Genomic DNA, 18,876 nt, shown 5'->3' with positions numbered 1-18,876 from the left:
CTATTAAAGGTTTTCTTATTCTTATTATTATTCTTATTCTTATATGTCAACGTAGCGTACAACATAATTACTCCTGCACACACACAATTTTAAAGTGAACAAGTGACCGCACTGTCCCAAAGCTGCACAACTTAAGTTTGAGGTATCCACGAGCTCTCAGAGGACCCTCCCCCCTCGTTGACGTGGAAGGTCATCACCGGAAGAAGGTCACAGGCACGACATCCAAGATGGCGACTCCCTTGTGTCAGTGTTATCAGGTGAGTGCTTGGAGCCATTTGCTCAAAATATAAATATTTAAACACCATGAAATAATAAGGAGAGAACGTATGCGATATGTCTTAAACTGTCGGATTGGTCGCTGGTAATAAATGCCAAAAATGTATCTTACTGATGCGCTAAACTTAGCGATAGCTAGCTAAGTTAGCTCCATGAATGTGAAGATATCGAGCCTGCGTTTAGACTGTTACGTTCAGGACAACCTGGGGACTCGGATTTTAAAAAAATATTGAATGTTCATGTGTGTTATTTGTTTTGATTTTAACAATATGCTTTAGTGACATAATTCCCTTGGATGGAGGCATCATTTTTACCTGTGGCATGCCATGCTCATAGTTGTAAGAAAGAGTTGCATCTAAAAATAACAAGACAGCAGTGGTTACCATTGTCACATTCAATTCAGGAATTTCTCTTTGTCATGATGTCACTACCTGAGTAGTCAAGTGTGTATCTCTCAACAGATATGTGTAAGAAGAGGTTTGGTAGCGTTCCCTTCCCATTACTTGCTGCTTCCAAACAGACCCAATGTCTACAGGATACGTGGGCTACTCACAAGCTCTCCACAGGTACCAACACCTGACATAAAATGTCTTTCTGCTAGAACACTGGATATTTTGAGGCTGTATTGTGCCTGTTATGTGTCCGTATCTGCCTTCCTCTATGGAGAAGTGTGTTAAACCCTGAAATGATGCACTTTTATTTTGCAATATGATTGTGTGTTTATTTTTACCTAGAAAACAAGCACAATTATACTACTACTGTAATAACAAAACAACACCTGACCATAAATATGCAGCATAGACTCTGAAGGAGTCTCATCATAATTGTGTTCTAGATTTAAATCTACCACTTTTTGTAATCTTGAGTTTCTGAGTAATACTATGAACATAATCTGTTTAAAGGGTTTAATAGAAGTGATCCAGACATGCTTTAATTGCATTCATCCCAACGTATCATTTTTGTTTCATTTCATCAAGGCGCCTCAGTTACCCCTACTACAGGTACGGTGTATGTCAGGGGAGAGGGGCGGTGGCAGAAAAGGTTTCCTGGGGGAGTTTTTGGACAACCTTAAGCAAGAGCTAAACAAGAATAAGGAAATGAAGGAAAACATCAAGAAGTTCAGGGAAGAGGCCAAAAAACTTGAAGAGTCAGATGCTCTAAAACAAGCTCGTAGGAAATACGTAAGTATTTGGCTGCACGCACATGCATGTTATTATGCAAAATTAAGTCTGAATGCTCATCTTGAGACTTTTTTTTTTCTCCTTTCCAGAAAACTATAGAGTCTGAAACAGCGAAGACCTCAGAGGTTCTCAAGAAGAAATTGGGAAACATTTCTGAGACGGTTAAGGAGGTAAATATGTTATTGACTCGTTGTACTGTATGCATGCTGTTCACTGTGCATTCACTCTTAATATGTATATGTTTGTCTGTGTGTGTGGACAGGGGCTTGAAGAGGTCAGTCGTACAGAAATTGGGAAGAAAATCAAAGAGGGAATGGAGGAAGCAGCCAAAACAGCCAAGACCTCTGCAGAAAGTGTCTCTAAGAGTGGAGAGATGTTTGGGAAGACCGGCGCATTCAAGGCAATATCTCAGGTATGCACTTTCTGAGAGTTTATTTATTAAAAGCTAACTGAAGCTCTGCTAAACAAAATAATGATGCATGTGCATGCTTAATGTAATATTTTGTATACGCAGTAATTTGAAAACTCCCAGGTGTTGTTACTGGAGGTAAATATTTAATAAGTAATCTTCTATTCTAAAGTCACAAAAATGACAGATTGGGGCTGTCAAATGACAAACCTAAACATTTCTTGTTTCTTGCTAATTCCACTATTTGTTCTGTTTTCAGGGCATGGAGAGTGTGAAGAAAGAAATTGGCGACTTGGGTGACACTGGACCTTACCGGCCTCCTGCCAGACTCCGTAAGAGGAGTGAGTTCTCCTCCAAGGGGGCAGGGGATGACAGCAAGGTCTTCGAAGCCAACGAGTACGTGAGTGCCCTCTGTTTGCCCTGATACTGAGAAGGGAAATCCCCTCCGGTTCAGAGATGACTAGTATGACATGTTTGGTCTCTCGCTGTCTGATCAGTGTTAATAAAAATCCAATAAATTCAGTCAAAACATCAAAGCTGTGTCTCATCCGGTATTAAGAAATTGGCAATATTATTTCTGAAAGTGGAAAATTGTCATTGTACGCTCTATCAAACGCCCCACAAGTGTAAGGAATCACAATTTGGAGAGAAAAGCTAATTGAAAATGCTAATATTTGGGGTTGTTACATTTACATCAAGATTATTGCTCTTGCTTTAGTGTCATTGTTTCCTTTCTGAGTTCCTCTGGTTGATTGTAATGCTCAGCTTGTTGCAAAAATGACAGCTTCGCTTTGTATGTTCCCCAGGGAAGCTATGGGTGTGGTTCTCCACAAAGACTCAAAATGGTACCAGCAGTGGAAGGACTTCAAAGACAACAATGTGGTCTTTAACAGTAAGGAGCAACAAATGTCTAATTCTTTCTCTTGTTTTTTTTCTGCTACTTACCCAGCAGTCTACCCTCTCATTATAAATAATACGGAGTCCAAATCAGCTAGCACAGAGTCGCATTTTAAATCTGGAACTTGTGTGGAAAAGAGCTATGAACTGATTGGGTAACCCTCTGTGTACCAGTTAAGTGGTGATAGTTGGAGGGAATCCATTGTATTCATGTTGGGGTTTTTTACAGAGCTCTGGTTAGGCTCATCAAAGATGCCTAAGTAATACAACTGTCAGGGTTCCCACGCGTCCTGGAAAACCTGGAAAACCTGGAAAATGACTGACCAATTTTCCAGTCATGGAAAACATATGGAAAATGAGAAAATGGGTCAAATGTCCTGGAAATTATAAAGTTATCCTGGAAAATTATTTATCCTCCCCCTGCCTTGTGAGCGAATGCAAACGGGTTAAAAGTTATGCACATGCATGTCTTCTGGGCAACATACGGCACAGAGCTTCTCTGCTTCTAGCCAGCGCAGCGCCCCACGTGACACTACCAGCAAATTAAATTTGATTTTGTCGCTAGCTTTAGCAGAGAATTTCTGGCTTTAGCGACTTTTCAGACCCCGCGCCTAGAGACAAAACTCGGGACTACGGTATTGAAAAGTGCCAGTGTCGCTAGTATTGGTCCGCCAGTGTGAGGTTAGCTGTGCGCAGTGAGATTAACCATATTTCTGATTTCAACAGAGCGGGAGCTTCGAGGTAATTAACGGTTAATGGGCCACGTTTCACTCAGCATTTCACCCTTGTTTTATTGTCTGACAATAGAAACAGAAAATAAGTAAATGAAAACCACTTTAGGAATTCTGTTGTATTAAAATACTGTGTATGTGCACTGCACAGATAGATGGGGAGAAGAAATGAGAGAGATTAACGAGTTTTCATGTAAACTTAAAATCGTTAATTTCCAAAGAAAGTAGTTGAAAGTCAACAGTGTGAGATGTGCACAGACACCACAGGGAATAGGGGCAGCCTTAGAAAAGTAGGCAGTGAAAACTTAAAGTAGCCTACCCTATTACATGTTCATTTGAACTGCTGGCATTTTTTATTTCCACTGTTTGCATAAATTAATGTGATTTAACATGGCTAAATTGGCATTACAGCTATCAATCAGTCAATTTTACTTTATTCAAGAGTCAAGAGAGTCTTTATTGTCATTATGCTGGATAACGAAATATTTGTTGGACCCGTAACACAGGGGAATGTATTAGTGTATGACATGATAACTTGTCTCTGTAGCAGCTGAAAATGTCCTGGAAAAGTCCTGGAAAATAATTTCAGGTTAGGAGTGGGAACCCTGAACTGTGCCTGGGCTTGGATGGTATACCTGTCCCTCAGGTTTATGAAGTTCCACTAGTAAGAATGTTAGGCAATGCAGTGATGCTTTGGGCTTATAGAGACTCTGTAAAATGGGTCTTTATAAATGCACATAACTAAGTTAGTTGACATTACTCCCATTAGTTCATATGATGATGATTAGTAATGTTTTGTGTGAAAAGTTACCTGCATTTTAGTTCAGACACTGAGCATTAGCATTTTTTTAAATACTTTGGATGGTGGGGCCAGTATGTCTGCTTTCAATTCATCTCTTCAGCAGATAGCCAGAATGATGCCTTTAACTGCTCCAGTGATATTGGTAGTGTATGGTGTCATTCACTGATCATCTGTGGCTTTGTAATTAAACAGATAGGACAACCACACAACTGACAAAGTCCTTTAACCCTGTGCTGCATTCCACTTTTCTTGAGATGCTCATGGAGCTCTCCCACTCCACATCAAATATTGTTTGATGCAGTGGTGAAGTTAGACGAAAAACATGTGTGTGTTTTATTCATTCATCAAGGAATACGTTTGTCATACAATGATTCATCAGTCACTTAGCAGCGCTACTCTGCAGTCTTTTGCTGAACCTCAGCTTTTAGCCTTGTCTACACTTACTTTGTCTAGCAGGCCCTGTGGGAATTCATTTTTGGACAGGAAAAATGATGTCTAACTTTTGTAAATGGACTTCCAGGGAATTCCAGGGAATGCATTATGTCACTGGAACCTCTTGAGAAAAATAGAAACTCAAGTTTGTGTGTGTAAAGGAGATGCAGACAATCAACTGACATTTTGATTTGACATGCTCTCATTTAATGTCTACTGCAGGGTTCTTTGAGATGAAGATGAAGTATGATGAGAGCGACAATGCCTTCATCAGAGCGTCCCGTGCTGTCACTGATAAGATGACTGACCTCATAGGTGAGAGACCTCTGGTGTGATAATCAAGCTGTAACACAGACAACAACTGTCAGGATTTGTTTCATTTCATTTTTAAAAGAGGTATTTTTTATTTTTAGTTTCATGCTTAGTTAAGTTATTGAGATGTGTTGATATGATTTGATGTTCTGTCAAAACTAGTTTTGATCCCTGTTTTGTATTAAATAGCTCTGGATTATTTTTTTGAACCCTCTAAAACCTGTTGTGTGTGGCCGTGTGTTTTAATATATGCTGTATGTGTTGTCTGTGCATGTGTGTACAGGTGGGCTGTTTTCAAAGACAGAGATGTCCGAGGTATTAACAGAGATTCTGAAGGCGGACCCTTCGTTTGACAAAGATTCCTTTCTTAAGCAGTGTGAACGAGATATCATCCCCAATATACTGGAGGTATATAACTGCACAGTAAAGAGTTTCTGTTTTTTTGTATAACACAGTATTCTAGTGGATGTAATTAAGATTAATATTTTGTGACAACACTGAAAAGGAGAGCTGCCACTTATAAACTGATCAGCCACAACATTAAAACCACTGACAGTAGATGTAAATAACATTGACCATCTGATGACAATTCAATGTTCTGCTGGGAAACTTTTGGACCTGGTATTCATGTGGATGTTACTTCAACATGTACCACCCACCTAGACCAGACCAGACACCCCCACCCCATAGCAATGAGACTCTAGCAGGATGCAGCCTGACACAGGCACACACACAAAAACGGTTTAGGAACAACTCAAAAAACATGAAGAACAGCACAAGGTGTTGACCTGGCCTCCAAATTCACTGGATCCCAAATTGATCAAGTATCTGTGGGATGATCCACAGAGGCCCCTCCCCTCAACCCATAGGACCCAAAGGCCCCCACTAACAACATTCTGGTGCCAGACGCCACAGGACACCCTCAGAAGGCCCATGTTCATTCTCTGATGAGTCACAACTGTTTTGGAGGCACAAGGGAGACCTACACAATATTAGGAAGGTGGTCATAATGATAGGCCTGATCTGTGTAATAATGTAATATAAGTCAAAACATTCTTACTTAAAGTGTATAACAAGTTGAGCTGTACTGCGTGTTATTACAAACACAGCCTGGAAGTTTCCTTTTTAACACTTTGTCTGTTCTGGTTTCAAAGGCAATGATTAGAGGGGAGCTGGAGGTACTGAAGGACTGGTGTTATGAAGCGGTAAGGCCTTTCTCTTAAATGCTCATAGACCAAACATTCATACACACTTTAACTGCCCTATAGCACTGTAGTACCTTGATTGACAGTTGCTCACACAGTGTCTGCAGTTCTTTTTTATTATCTGTTTAGTCATATTGCTGTTTTCTTTTTGTCCTTCACTGGGTTTGCAGACATACAGCCAGCTGGCACATCCCATACAGCAAGCCAAGGCCATGGGACTTCAATTCCACTCTAGGATCCTGGACATTGACAATATTGATGTAAGTCACTGGAAACTTTCTCTCTTCTGTATAAACGTTCAGGCTCAGAGTGTTGGACAGCCCCTGGAGGCAGGCTTAAAGTCCTAATATTTCACCGGTTTACAACCAGTTGTAAACGTAAGTCAGCTTTATTGGCCAAGTAAATATGCATTTTGTCCTCAGCATTTAATCAATCCACTTGGAGCTGTGGGCAGCAAGTTGAGGGGTTGGATGCCTTGTTCAAGGACACTTCAACTAATGGATGTAGACCATACAGCCCCAAGTCCACATCTTTAACCATTAGTCCACAGCTCCTCCAGCACGGCTCTGAAATCTGCTGTCATCTTTTTTTTTAACTGTATTTTTAAGGTCAACTATTTTGTTTCCATCAAGCATAGTTTTTATTTTAAATGATTAATTGATATATTTGGAGCTTCTTTATGAATTGAATTCTGTCTTAAAGCCAAGTTTATTGCTTCAGTAAAGGATTTGTGTTTCTTCTCCTCCAGCTTGCCATGGGTAAGATGATGGACCAGGGTCCTGTGTTGATTATCACTTTCCAGGCTCAGCTTGTCATGGTGATCCGAAACACCAAAGGAGATGTGGTGGAAGGAGACCCTGTAAGTTACACACAAGAAAATACAAACACACCTCAGCTGCAGATTTGTTAGTTCTGCCATATGATCAAAGTAAAGAGACATTTGAAGACAACAGATTATATTGTATAACGGTATACAACTAATACACAGATTTAGCTTGCACATATACACACATATTCACACACCAGTACCACAGACTGGGAGCAACTGGGGGTGTTCAGTGTCTTGCTCAGGGACACTTTGGCGTGTGGCACATTCGGGGCACCACTAAACCAAAGACACTGAATGTGGCATAGATCAAGCTAAAATGACCACAAGATAAAGGTTTAAGATAAAATCTTAAAATCAATTACAAATGTCTAATCTACCTGTTCGTATTGTTCTTCTTCTTCCAGGATAAAGTGCTCAGGATGATGTACGTGTGGGCTCTATGTCGAGACCAGGAGGAGCTGAACCCATACGCTGCCTGGAGACTACTTGACATCTCCGCTTCTAGCACAGAGCAGATCCTCTAAGACTCTTTGATACGCACAAAACACACTCTCCTAGGGAGAGAACGTACTTTACCTGAACAGGCTGTGGAGGACTCCAAAATATTTTTTTAGAGAAACATTGCTGTTGCTGAACACTATAGGTGCTTTACAGTCTCTTTTTAACTTCACTTACCACTTACTTTGGACTCACTCTTTCTTATTCCCGGCTATTCCTCTGAATCACACTAGAGGGCAGTCGACTACCAACAACATTAACCCAAAGTACTTTCTGCAGTGCCTGCTTGGCTTGACAATTCTGAATCAGTTTGGTGCAGCACTGCCTTTCTGGTCTAAATAACATTATTTAACAATTTTATAATGAACAGGAGAAAGATGGCGTGGAGAAAAAAGATGCAAGGGTTGTTTTGTAACTGAAATCCTGAGCTGCCACCTTCCTCTAATCAGTCCTTCATAGTCTCTCTTTCTCTATGAAGTGTTTTTATTTTGGTGGTGGGTGGTATTGGTGCCAATCAGGGCTCCCCCATCCTTAATCCGTAATTCTTCTTTGTATCATAATTGTTTAATGTAATGGTTAAACTGTGAGAAAGTCTATATTTATTATGAAAAATAAACAATAAACACTGTTTTCACATCAACAGACATTTCTGGGAAGAAAAAAAATTCTATCAAACTTTTATACCCTCTGCCCTACAAATGGTTAAGCCTCCTTCAGTTTGTGTCACGTGATTACTCCTAGGGCAGTTGCTAATTATTTTTTTAAATTAAATCCTCGAATGGGATTTCGATGGCTATAGTATTTCCTTTGGGAAAAATGCTCCTTCCGAGTCATCTTTGCTGTTTAATTTCCAGAGCAGAACTAGAGCACTCATTTGTTCTGAGTGAATTTCCACTTCCTTTGCAAAAGTGGTTTTAGTCTGGATCCCACTCAAAATATCCCAGCCTGAACATGACCGTTTCGCTGGCTGTGCCATGGTCTTGATGTAACAGTTTTAAAGGTCCTCATTTGCTGCATATGGTTCATAATAACACAAGATCCTTGAAATAAAGAATAAAGAATAAGAAAGTACATAAGAACAAAGAGCAGTATGACACTGAGCCTTTGTGCAAGCCAACATGAAATCATAGGTACATTTTCTCTCTCTGTATTCAGATTATTTTTATTGTCTAATTTGTCACTGCCTCAATTAAATTGCTGAATTGCAATCGGTGTAATAACTGTTTTGGTCACCTGTTGCATCTGTTTTTTACTTTTACGTCATTCTAGCTCTTCAAAAATATGTTTTAAAGTTCCTCTGTTTCCTTGTTACCCTGCGTGAGATTCCACATGAGACTCTGGTCTTCGTTAAGTCCTTGTTCTTTTACTTGGCATTTGTTCTGGGTACAGGGTGTAATCACACCAGGGTAGCTGTTCATCATGTGTGGCAGCAGTCTCAGATGGTGTGACGCCGAGCACTGTTGCATGAATTTGGACGGGTCTGGTCGCAGAGCAGAATTGATTACAGCAGCCTTGGGTAAGCAGCTAGCGGGCGGCTTATAAACAAGCCTGCATGTTGTTCATGCCGGCGTGTGTTCTGGATGTCTGTCTGTACGCGCAGAACACCAGCTCCACCATCCCACCGCTGTCCTGGATGATGGATCCTGACTGTTGCTGAGGTGTGCTGAGGTTGCAGCTCCCAATTGTAGTGCTCATCGCTCAGGATGCACCCCTGCAGCTTCACGCACACACTCGGCTCACCACATGAGCATTCAGAGGAGGTGCCCTGGAGAAATCCTAGCCATAGATTGTGGTTCCTGTCAAGAGACCTGCTAACCAGAAAAAGATCATGCTCACATTTGTGTGTTTGTGCTTTCACACTGGTTTGGCTTGCGAATGATTGAATAGCTCTCAAGCAGAGTGATAATTAGCTTGCAGTGTCAAAAAAAATCAATTCATACTTGATTGAATGATTTCTTGTCTAAAAGGTTGCTGCTTTAATGCATCTACTTCAGCTGAAAGTAGGTTGCACACGAGCATGCCGTAACATGAAAGCCAGTCAAAAATATTTTGAGCTTATTGCAGAAAATACAATTTGGACTCAAATAACATGGAAGAAGGAAATCTGAATTCAATCCTCTGGCCTGGAAAAGGTGCATTTATTTTACGCATTTAAATGTGTAAAAAGTAAGGATTCATATACACATGTACGCATGGGTAATTAACAGTTTTGTGAAGGGAATTCAACAGGGACGCATTGGTCTGTCTCAAACATGAAGATGTCACTGAGGAGCACGAAAGGTAACAGCCATGCAGCTGGTCAACCGGGGGCTGCTCTCCCATGCGTATTTCCTTACCCAGACACGCACAAACACGCACAAACACACACACACACACACACACAGAAGTGATGCTAGGTCAAAGGAAGTCAAGGAAGTAGGACAGAAGTGTCACATGCGCTCTCTCACTTGATGAGTGAGTGCTGACATCCCGCCATGGCCCGGGATCCAGGTTGGCAGCTGCAGCTGGACTTCCAAGCTGAGTGACAGCAGCACAAGAAAACGGCAACTTGCAAAAGCAGAAAACATGATCATTATGTATGCAACTACATTAAATTAAATTCTAAAATGAATTAATGGTGAACAACAAACATGAAAGAAGAAATGATACAAAAGCCTTCAGGGTGATGCCATTAACTGACTGGGGTGTTCACGTTCCCTACACTTCTGGTTAAGGTTGTATTATTCTTTGGCGATCACATTCATCTTTATGTCTCAAATGGATATTTCTGAACACGTGTCAGGTGTTTCTTGCCTGTCAGTCGTCCTTTTATTTCACCATCCACCCCATTTCCTTTCTTCTCTGTCATCTGTCTGATGGCCCATTAACTATGCTGTCCTTGAGCTCCCCTGACACCCTTATCTCCTTTAGGGTGATTTAACCAGCATTTTCTCTAGTCCTGCTTCCATCTAATTATCTACTTTATTAAGATTTGCTGTTGAGACTAAACTATACAGCTTGACCATACTGGATTTTGTGAACTTATCAAATCCAAGCAGAACTACAGAGGCAGGCAACGGTAGATCTCACTTCCAAGCTGCAAAGAAAAAACAAAAATTTTATGCATCAGATGTTTTCGGATGGGCTTAATGCAACATGACATTGTTCTTGCTTGATCTGAACTTCAGCGCTGGCTGCCACAGCAGCTCTCTGATGTGCACAATGCACAGTAAGTATTTTGGAGCTGAAATGAAGGTCGCCAAATGTGTGTTAGTGTGATTGTGTATGTATGGGTGCTCGCTCTGACCCAGATTCAGCAGTGCAGTGGGACACCGTGCCGACATGTCAATTCATGGGCACAGAGGAAGGAGTGCACACACACACACACACACATTCATACGGGTGGTCGGACAGCAGTCCAGGGGAAAGTTCAGGAGGGTGTCCCGGTGAGAGAGGGATTATGCAGGACAGTGACGTGTGTCAGGAAGCTGCTGGAGCACTGTGTTTGGGCAGAGGGCAGCTGGGATTCTTTCTCTCTTTGTAAAGAAAGTGAAAATGAGTGCCCAGGGGGTTAATTACTAGAAAAAAAAAATTGTCTTTCGTCTGCATGAGCCGCATGTGCTATTATTGCTTTGTTGTTTGTTCTCAGTGCCTGTCCCCAAACCAGGTCCAGCGTCACAAGGCCCAGGCCACCTGCTAACCATTAGAGGATTTCAGCCCAGATGTATTCTTGTCTGGGCACGTAACTCATTCGCAGTCACATTTTCCATCTCTTCTCACTGGTTGCTACCACTACTTGCCCAGACCAGACTCCTGTCATTGTAAAATAATGTATGCATTGTTAAAATGAATGAATGAATTAGCACTTCTCTTACTTCTCTCTTAGTAATAAAGACTTTTGTTGTTATTTAATACAAAAAAAATTTAATTGTGTATTTGTCTTTTTTTAAAATCATTTTTAATATCAGCTCTTTGTGTTAAAACTGAGTGGCAGGAACTGTGTAGGAGTTAGATTCACCATGAAACTGTGTCCAGTTATTACAAAGAGTGGTTTCTTTACAGAAAGTGCCACAATGCTATGCATGTAACCACGAATATGGACAAAAACAGCCCATAACAGCCAAAAGCCATTCATTCAATATCTGTTATCTATCCCAGCTGTCATTGTTCGACAAGGTCGCCAGTATGTCGTGGGCCTAACATAGAAAGACAAACAAGCATTCACACCACTGGCAAGTTTAGAATCACAGATTAACTAACATGCATGTATTCATTCTGTGGAAGGGCCCATGAAAATTTTTTTTGCTTGCACACTTCATGCACTGGCATGGACAGGTGCCCACTGACATTAAGAGTGTACAGGGCCCAGAACTTGGTGCTATGCCCCTGGTCCTAACCACTACATGGCAGCACTGCCTAGCCCTGACAGCCAAAATGCAACTGCTTAAATACTTTTACTAGTGATCACAACTACAAGAATAAGATCGAAAGCAGCTTGTTAGTGGCTTATGAAGAAAAGTGTCCACCATGACCCAAGACACTAAGTATTAAATATAAGCCTCAATTTGCCAAAGGAAAAAGAAAATATAATCTCTTAGCTCTGAACTGACAAGGTTTTAAGTCTTTATGCAATATGGCAGTGTTGGTAAAAATGTGGACAAATAGCTTGATTCCGTGCACTGTAGGAAAATCCTTTTCTCTGTATTTGGTAATCCTTATTTAATTTTAGAGACCTGATAAAGTGCTAAAATGAGGGCAGCTGGATTTGCTTGAGATTCTTAAAGATGCAGCCGAGGCATTTGATCTATAATGATGACCTCAGACGTCCACCAGTCTACTACATAGACTACATACGTTTACAAGTTAAATGGTGGTGTCACCAAAATGGCAATAAAAAAAAGGAGAGCGATATTCTTACCTTGTGTATCTAGGCATGCATGTAGTTCTGTTCTTATTTTCCCAGGTTGATATAGTGGGCTCCACTTCAGTGCAGCTGGAGCTCATTTTTACTAAGACACCGTCAATAAGGTCTGAGTGATATGGACTAATTTTTCAAATCTGCAAACGTGGAACTCAGTTTCCAAAGTTTCCCCCTGTACCGAGCAGGAGGCACAAATGTTTCATTGTCAAATAAAACCAAAACATCTGCATAGCTAGATATTATTGCGGCTAACTGATGAAATGTGTTGATTTTCTAATGAACAGACCAATCGTTAATTAGCTGCTCAGTCCTCTGATGATTCCCGTGCAATACATTTTCTTAGATTTAATAGGACAAAAAAAAGCTTCTTCGGGGTGAGGACAGGTCAGTAATAGATCGTTGAGACTTTTGTTTGGGGATATTGCCACACATTAAAAATTGCATTTATCTATTAAAGGTTATCCTCTTCATCTTTTCATAAAACTGGCCTTGTTATTGCAACTCTAATAGACTTGGGTTCTAATATTGAGACGCTGCCCTACCATGAAAGTCAGTGGTCAATATGTCCTTATCTCATTTTCACATATCTCTCCAGTCCCCTGAGATCAAACAGTGATATCAGACGGAGGAGGAGAGCCAACTTACAACATGTGTTATGAAAGAATCACCTGTCCTTTAATAAAATTGAGAAGGAACAAGGTAGAGATGTGCGGTCAGTGGAAGAACAGACAGAAAGGGAAATGCTGAAAGGACTGACAGGTAGACAGACAGCACTTGCTTAGCATTGTAAATGAGTGGCAAAGCCGGGCACAAATTTATGTATGGTTGTGTGGGCCTGTTCAGCAGTAATAGGCAGTGAGTGCTCTAACCAGCCCCCGTCTCTCCAAAACATGCACGTCCAGAGACCAGTGGACGTGCTAGAACTCCCAGAGCCAGCATTACAGCATAAACGTGGGATGATGGCTCTTAAAGAATGAATGTGTCAGACACAGCTTTGCGTGTCTGCATACACTGCTGCTGATAAACGCTCACTAAGGCTGGCTCACTCTCAGCGTGGGCACTGGTCTTGGAACACCTCTTTCTCACAAGTTCTTTTCAGCTCTCGTCTCTTCATGAGCAAGGCTCTCCCCTGTTTCTGTGACTTTCAGTTTCATTTTCAGATAAATTTAAATCAAATTCATCTAATAAATGATCAGCAGATTCTGCAAAGCTCTAATATATAATGTTTCTTTCTCTTTCTTATTTGTCAGTCACCAATCGGTCACAGTGAATATTTCTTTGGCATGAAACTAAAGAAAAGAAATGCAGGTTAGTCAAACTTCATTAAGTGGGATCTACATTTTCAGCTCATGTATCGTTTCATGCATTTAAAACTAAATTCTATCCAAATAGTACAATAAGTAGAAAATCTGCTTTCTGCAAGTTTACCCAGTTAACTGCAGGTGTTAAGTGTGGTATGTTTTTTCTGCTGCTGATGCCCAAATCTGGTAATTGGCTTCCTAACAATGACCAAAATGGGAGGCTGTACAGTTAACGGACTGGCAAGTTTTATCCCTGCAAAGTAGTGGCTCACAATTAAAAGTAATGTTCCTAAAGCAGTTTATTATTTTTTTGTACTTTCGTTTGAATCTCATGCATTAGCCAGTTTCTAACTATTCCAATTCCATTATTACTTCTCGCCCCCCCCCCCCCCCCCCCCCCCCAACCTCTTTTACTAAATCGAATCCCCTGTCCACCCGAGACACCATCAGCAAGCCCACTCTAATTGCAGGCAGCAGATTCTTTATGAGAATGGCAATTCTGCTGAGAGGAGGGAAAACAATGGAAGCAAATGCTGTTTCTATTGATCAGCCAGTGTCTCTGTCTTCTCTGCACCCGTTCAGAGGTCTGATATGTCGTTAGATTTAGTGGCTTCGACGCACATATTAGCCTCTCCAGGAAATATCCATGGACCAGGAGAGGTTACGGCTGTAAACATACGCACATGGGTTCATAGGTTGTCTGGAGAAGCGCCAGATGTGGCCAATTGTGCCAGTGCAGACTGCACAAAGGGCAGTCTGAAGAAATGAATCACTTTTCAGAAAAGTGTGGACCCTGTGTGCTAGGGCGATACTGGACTACAGTACATCATAATTAAAGTGTGTGTTGTCATGGGACAGATCAACAAGTGGGGCAGCGAACAGGTGAAGTATGCTATGAGTTCAACCTCATAAAATGACTCATTTTTAGTAAGACTACCATGACTCATATGTGTTTTCCTTTATACCCTCTTTATACCATAAGTCTTTGCCTGTGGGCAGACTCAGAGACAGATTGCCTCACCTCCAGTGACAGCTAATCTATAGGAGTAAATCAGATTGGCACAGAGGCCAAAGTACAGTGGGGTGGGCTACAGGTACTGCCCTGTATGTGTGCATGTGCCCACTGCTCTCCATAGTCTATCAATAACTCTAATGATGATGGAAGCCCGGTTAGATTAACTTTCCACACTGTTACCATGTCTTATCAGTCACAGGGGCCAGTGGACCGGGAGAAACGAATGTAAGCTTGTCAAGATTTCGCATTAGCATAAGGGAAATTACAGTCTGCTCATCATAAAGAGGAGCTTCTGGCTGTCCTCAGAGAATTCAGAGGTCACTCCAGGACACTTATCCATGAGGCATGGGGAAGTGTCCGTGTATTTCTCTTTCACTTCTCTCTCTGTTTCTAGATGTGGGTGTGCTTGAGTCTCACTATAGTTGATTCGTTCTTGTCTCTCCATCAGCATGACAGATAGATGAGGTTGTGAATAAAGAGTTCCATCCTATCATCAGTGGTTAGCAAGGTCAGGATCAGACTGACAGGAAAGGCGATTTATTTCTGGAGGCAGAAGGTGGAGTGTGAAAACGACAAAGTGGGGAAAGGTAAGGGCATGCAAAAAATAAATAAATAAAATAGAGGAAAATTAGATTTCAAATAGTGCAAACTGAGCCAAGGGCAAACACACATAACACACACTTGTGAATTACATAGTGCACTGGAAATTGCACTATGGATGCACTTCTAAGTCAGTTCACTTAAATCAGCTAATTTAAAGAAACATGTGACATATTGAGGTGATTTTCAGTCTGATCATGTCCACCTCAGCAATCATGAAACAGTGTGAGGCTTCTCATTAAGGATTATTAAATGTTAGCTTATATGAGGATTTGGGACTTTGATGACCTGTGATTTTTTATGAGTCTCTCTTTTCTGCTTGACAGTTTGAAATGAATCAAACTATTAGTTGAGGTTTATAATTTTCCTGCACAACCTCCAAAATGAAGTTGATATTTTACAGTAACTTGCACGTTCCCCTGTTGGCAGTCTTTCCCTGCAATCCCCCGCCAAGTGTCACGCTGACATAGTTAATCCAGTCCAATGTTCTCATGAGAAACCTCCACGGGCTAATCATGCCTCAAAGAATAATTGCGGTCATTTAAAAGCGATGCGTGAATGGTGTTTGATAACATGATTTCACTGTCCCAACAGTCTCCTATTTCCCAGTGATCCTCCACTCCCTACATTTTGCCAGTGGCAAAGACTCTGTGAGGTCTCCTGTTCACTAGTTAATGCCCATACTACTTTTAGATTTAGGCCCAATGTATTTGTTTTCCTGGATTTTATTAGACAACCAAAAAGTAACACAGAGATGAAGTTGAATCAAAAATGTTTATTGAACATCACTGTAACATTTCAAGTAATTTCCTATAATGAATTTTAGAATAAAAAAGATTTGGCATTGTGCTGCAGCCATGCTAACATCTCTGCCAGGCGGCACACAGGCACAGCAATGCTTAGTGCTAAAAGATAGCTTCACACTCTCACAGTACCAACACTAACATACAGATTTTAGCAGGTATAGTGTTGTGGCTTTGCAGATATGTAGTCATAAAGGCTAAAAATGTAGCTCTAAAAATGGTGAAATGAACATGGCTACAGTGTGTCAGTCATCTATGTTCTGTATTCTCTTTTTCATTCTCTGTCTTGCTTGCACAGATATTCTTTCTGTCATCATCCCAACCGCATTAATAAAATCCACATCCATCAAAAGGCCAATCAGGTCACTAGAGATATGTTTACTAAGGAGCAGCTAGTGGCTCCATAAAAGGCGTGCCACGGACAGCGTAGCCCAGCCTGGAGTGACGGATTGTACCAGTCCTCCCTGGTGGAATAAATACAGGCATTAGTAGCTCTACAGCTGGCCCATGCTACTGCTGAGGCTTACTGGTCTATGAAATGTGCAGCATGGCAATGTCCTGGGCCTCGCCACAGTGTGATGAATGGCTTATATTCCTTCGTAAAGCATATTAAAGTCAGATCACATGATAGATAGCAAGGAGAAGACAGCAGGAAAGGAAGTGAAAAAGGTAGGAGGGGGAAGATTAAGGAACTGGAGGTGGGCATTTTTGATAAAATATGTAAAGAGAGGAAATTAAATTCCAGACAAAAAGCCATCCCCCCTTTGCTCCTCTACTTTCCATTTCTAGTGACTGATGAAAAGAGCACAGGCAATTCTGAATTTTTAATGAGTCCCCTTTAGGCCCCAGCACATCGTCTGGTCTTTGTAAGCCTCTTAGCCTCAGCGGGGAGGTTCTTGTGCTTCACTTCACACAGTTCAAGTGTGCTCTCATAGGCAACAGATATTTACCAGTGACCAATACATCTCTGAGTGACAGCTTATCATTCACATGTCCCCTGTTTGCCATTTAGTGGAATGAAACTGAACTTCACATGCCGCCAAAATGTTTCTGAATCTGACCTACTGTTAACTGACACCAATGCTAATAGTTATTGTCCGATGTATCTCATTTCACTCTGGAGCTAATGTGGAGTATGATATGACTTACTGTATGATGAAAGAAATCTATCTCATGCTTGAAGACTAAGTATGATAAACCAGCAGTAGAGTTACCTTAAGATGAAAACCAGAAAAAATTGTTTATGTCATACTGTACATGCAACCCATTGCAGCGTCTCCACCAACTCCCCAAAGAAGGAATTAAGTAGACAATTTATTTTTTATTTATTTATTACCACAGATTAGTTTTAGGTGCAACAATATATTGTTTACTTTTCGGGATCTAATCATACTGACTAATAAAAATTAACTTTGTTGTTAGTCACAATGAATATACATTTTGTGTTACAATAAAGCTGTGGTAAAAATAAACATTTCAAATGGGAAACAAACAATGGTTTCTTGTGTTAAATTGTAAACCCATCCATCCACCCAGACCTCCATATGCAATCTTTCTGACTCTGTAACTACTCCACATCAGTTCCACCTTTGCTCCTGTCTTAATTAAAAGTCTCCACTAACAGGTTGCCAGGCAACCAGAGAAAATTGTAAAAATTGTTTTGAATTTATTAAACCATAGATAAAAGTGAAGCCAAATCATGTGGAGCTCCCCGAGCTGCACCTCTAACCACTACTCCACAGCTCCACCTCCTACTTGTTAGTGGATGGGACTTGAGACAAACAAACACTTAAATAAATAAGTTCAGTGTACAATCCAAGACTTTGTTGTAAATGGTAGAGGTAGAGCAGACTGCAGTTTTAATTCAACACAAACACCACTGAGTAAGTGTGGTACAGGCTCCAAACTTGCAACTTGCACGGGCGCCACCCGTGTCCCTGGGATACTAGCGTTAGCTTGAACAAGGGAGGAAGTGGACATGCGTCATCCATTTTTATATACAGTCTATGGATTAAACAAACATGATACACGATGTTGAACATTAGAAGTGCCAAGCACAGAAAAACTCTCAACCTATCCCTTTACATATCATTGATATTTTTTTACCATGGTATGCATATCATAATTTAAAAAAAGATTTTCTCTCTTTGGAAATGTGTTGAGGGCGTTATACGGGAGGTAAGTGCCCAATAAATGGCTGACAACCAAACTTCCTCAACTCTAAGTATAGGCTCTCCTCATACTTACTCCTTATACTGACAGCATTCCATCCTGACATGAATCACTACAGGTACAGATGAGTCACGCAGAGATAGACACTTGACAAGTTCCTTGGAAAATGTCCTCAAACTCTAAATTTAGAAAAGTGTATACATGAACTCAAGTTAAACCTACTTTTTTAAATTATGTAATTGATTTATGATGTGAAGGACCCATGAATTAATTCATTTGGCAATTCCATTATTACCTTATGAACAAAATATATTAATACATTTGTTAATGTTCACTGCAACACCATTATTTTAACACTGAGAATGGTAATTATATGGAAATTTCCATTGTCATCAGTTAGCTGTCATCATAAGCTCAGTCCAGTAATTGCTTTTTCACTGGGTTGATGTGATGTTATGGTGATGAGTGAAGCTGCAGTTTCATGCAGCCTGGAAGCAGAGCAGTACTCACTGT

At 40.8% G+C, this 18,876-nt stretch overlaps 1 protein-coding gene across 1 annotated transcript; it reads left to right on the top strand.

The window, feature by feature from the left end:
- The first annotated feature begins 742 nt into the window (after positions 1–742).
- timm44 (translocase of inner mitochondrial membrane 44 homolog (yeast)) lies at positions 743–9,474 on the top strand. Its single transcript, XM_084548538.1, has 12 exons — positions 743–842; positions 1,254–1,457; positions 1,547–1,627; positions 1,720–1,869; positions 2,126–2,262; positions 2,673–2,758; positions 4,951–5,043; positions 5,324–5,448; positions 6,195–6,245; positions 6,416–6,505; positions 6,994–7,104; positions 7,479–9,474. The coding sequence occupies exons 2-12, from the start codon at positions 1,287–1,289 to the stop codon at positions 7,596–7,598; spliced, it is 1,215 nt and encodes a 404-aa protein (XP_084404664.1). The 5' UTR covers positions 743–842; positions 1,254–1,286; the 3' UTR covers positions 7,599–9,474.
- The last annotated feature ends 9,402 nt before the right edge of the window (positions 9,475–18,876 follow it).

This window comes from Chelon labrosus, assembly GCF_963514085.1.
Source record: "Chelon labrosus genome assembly, chromosome: 7".
Classification (NCBI taxonomy): Eukaryota; Metazoa; Chordata; class Actinopteri; order Mugiliformes; family Mugilidae; genus Chelon; species Chelon labrosus.
Note: the sequence above shows the minus strand (reverse complement) of the source record. Positions and strands in the feature narration are given on the sequence as shown.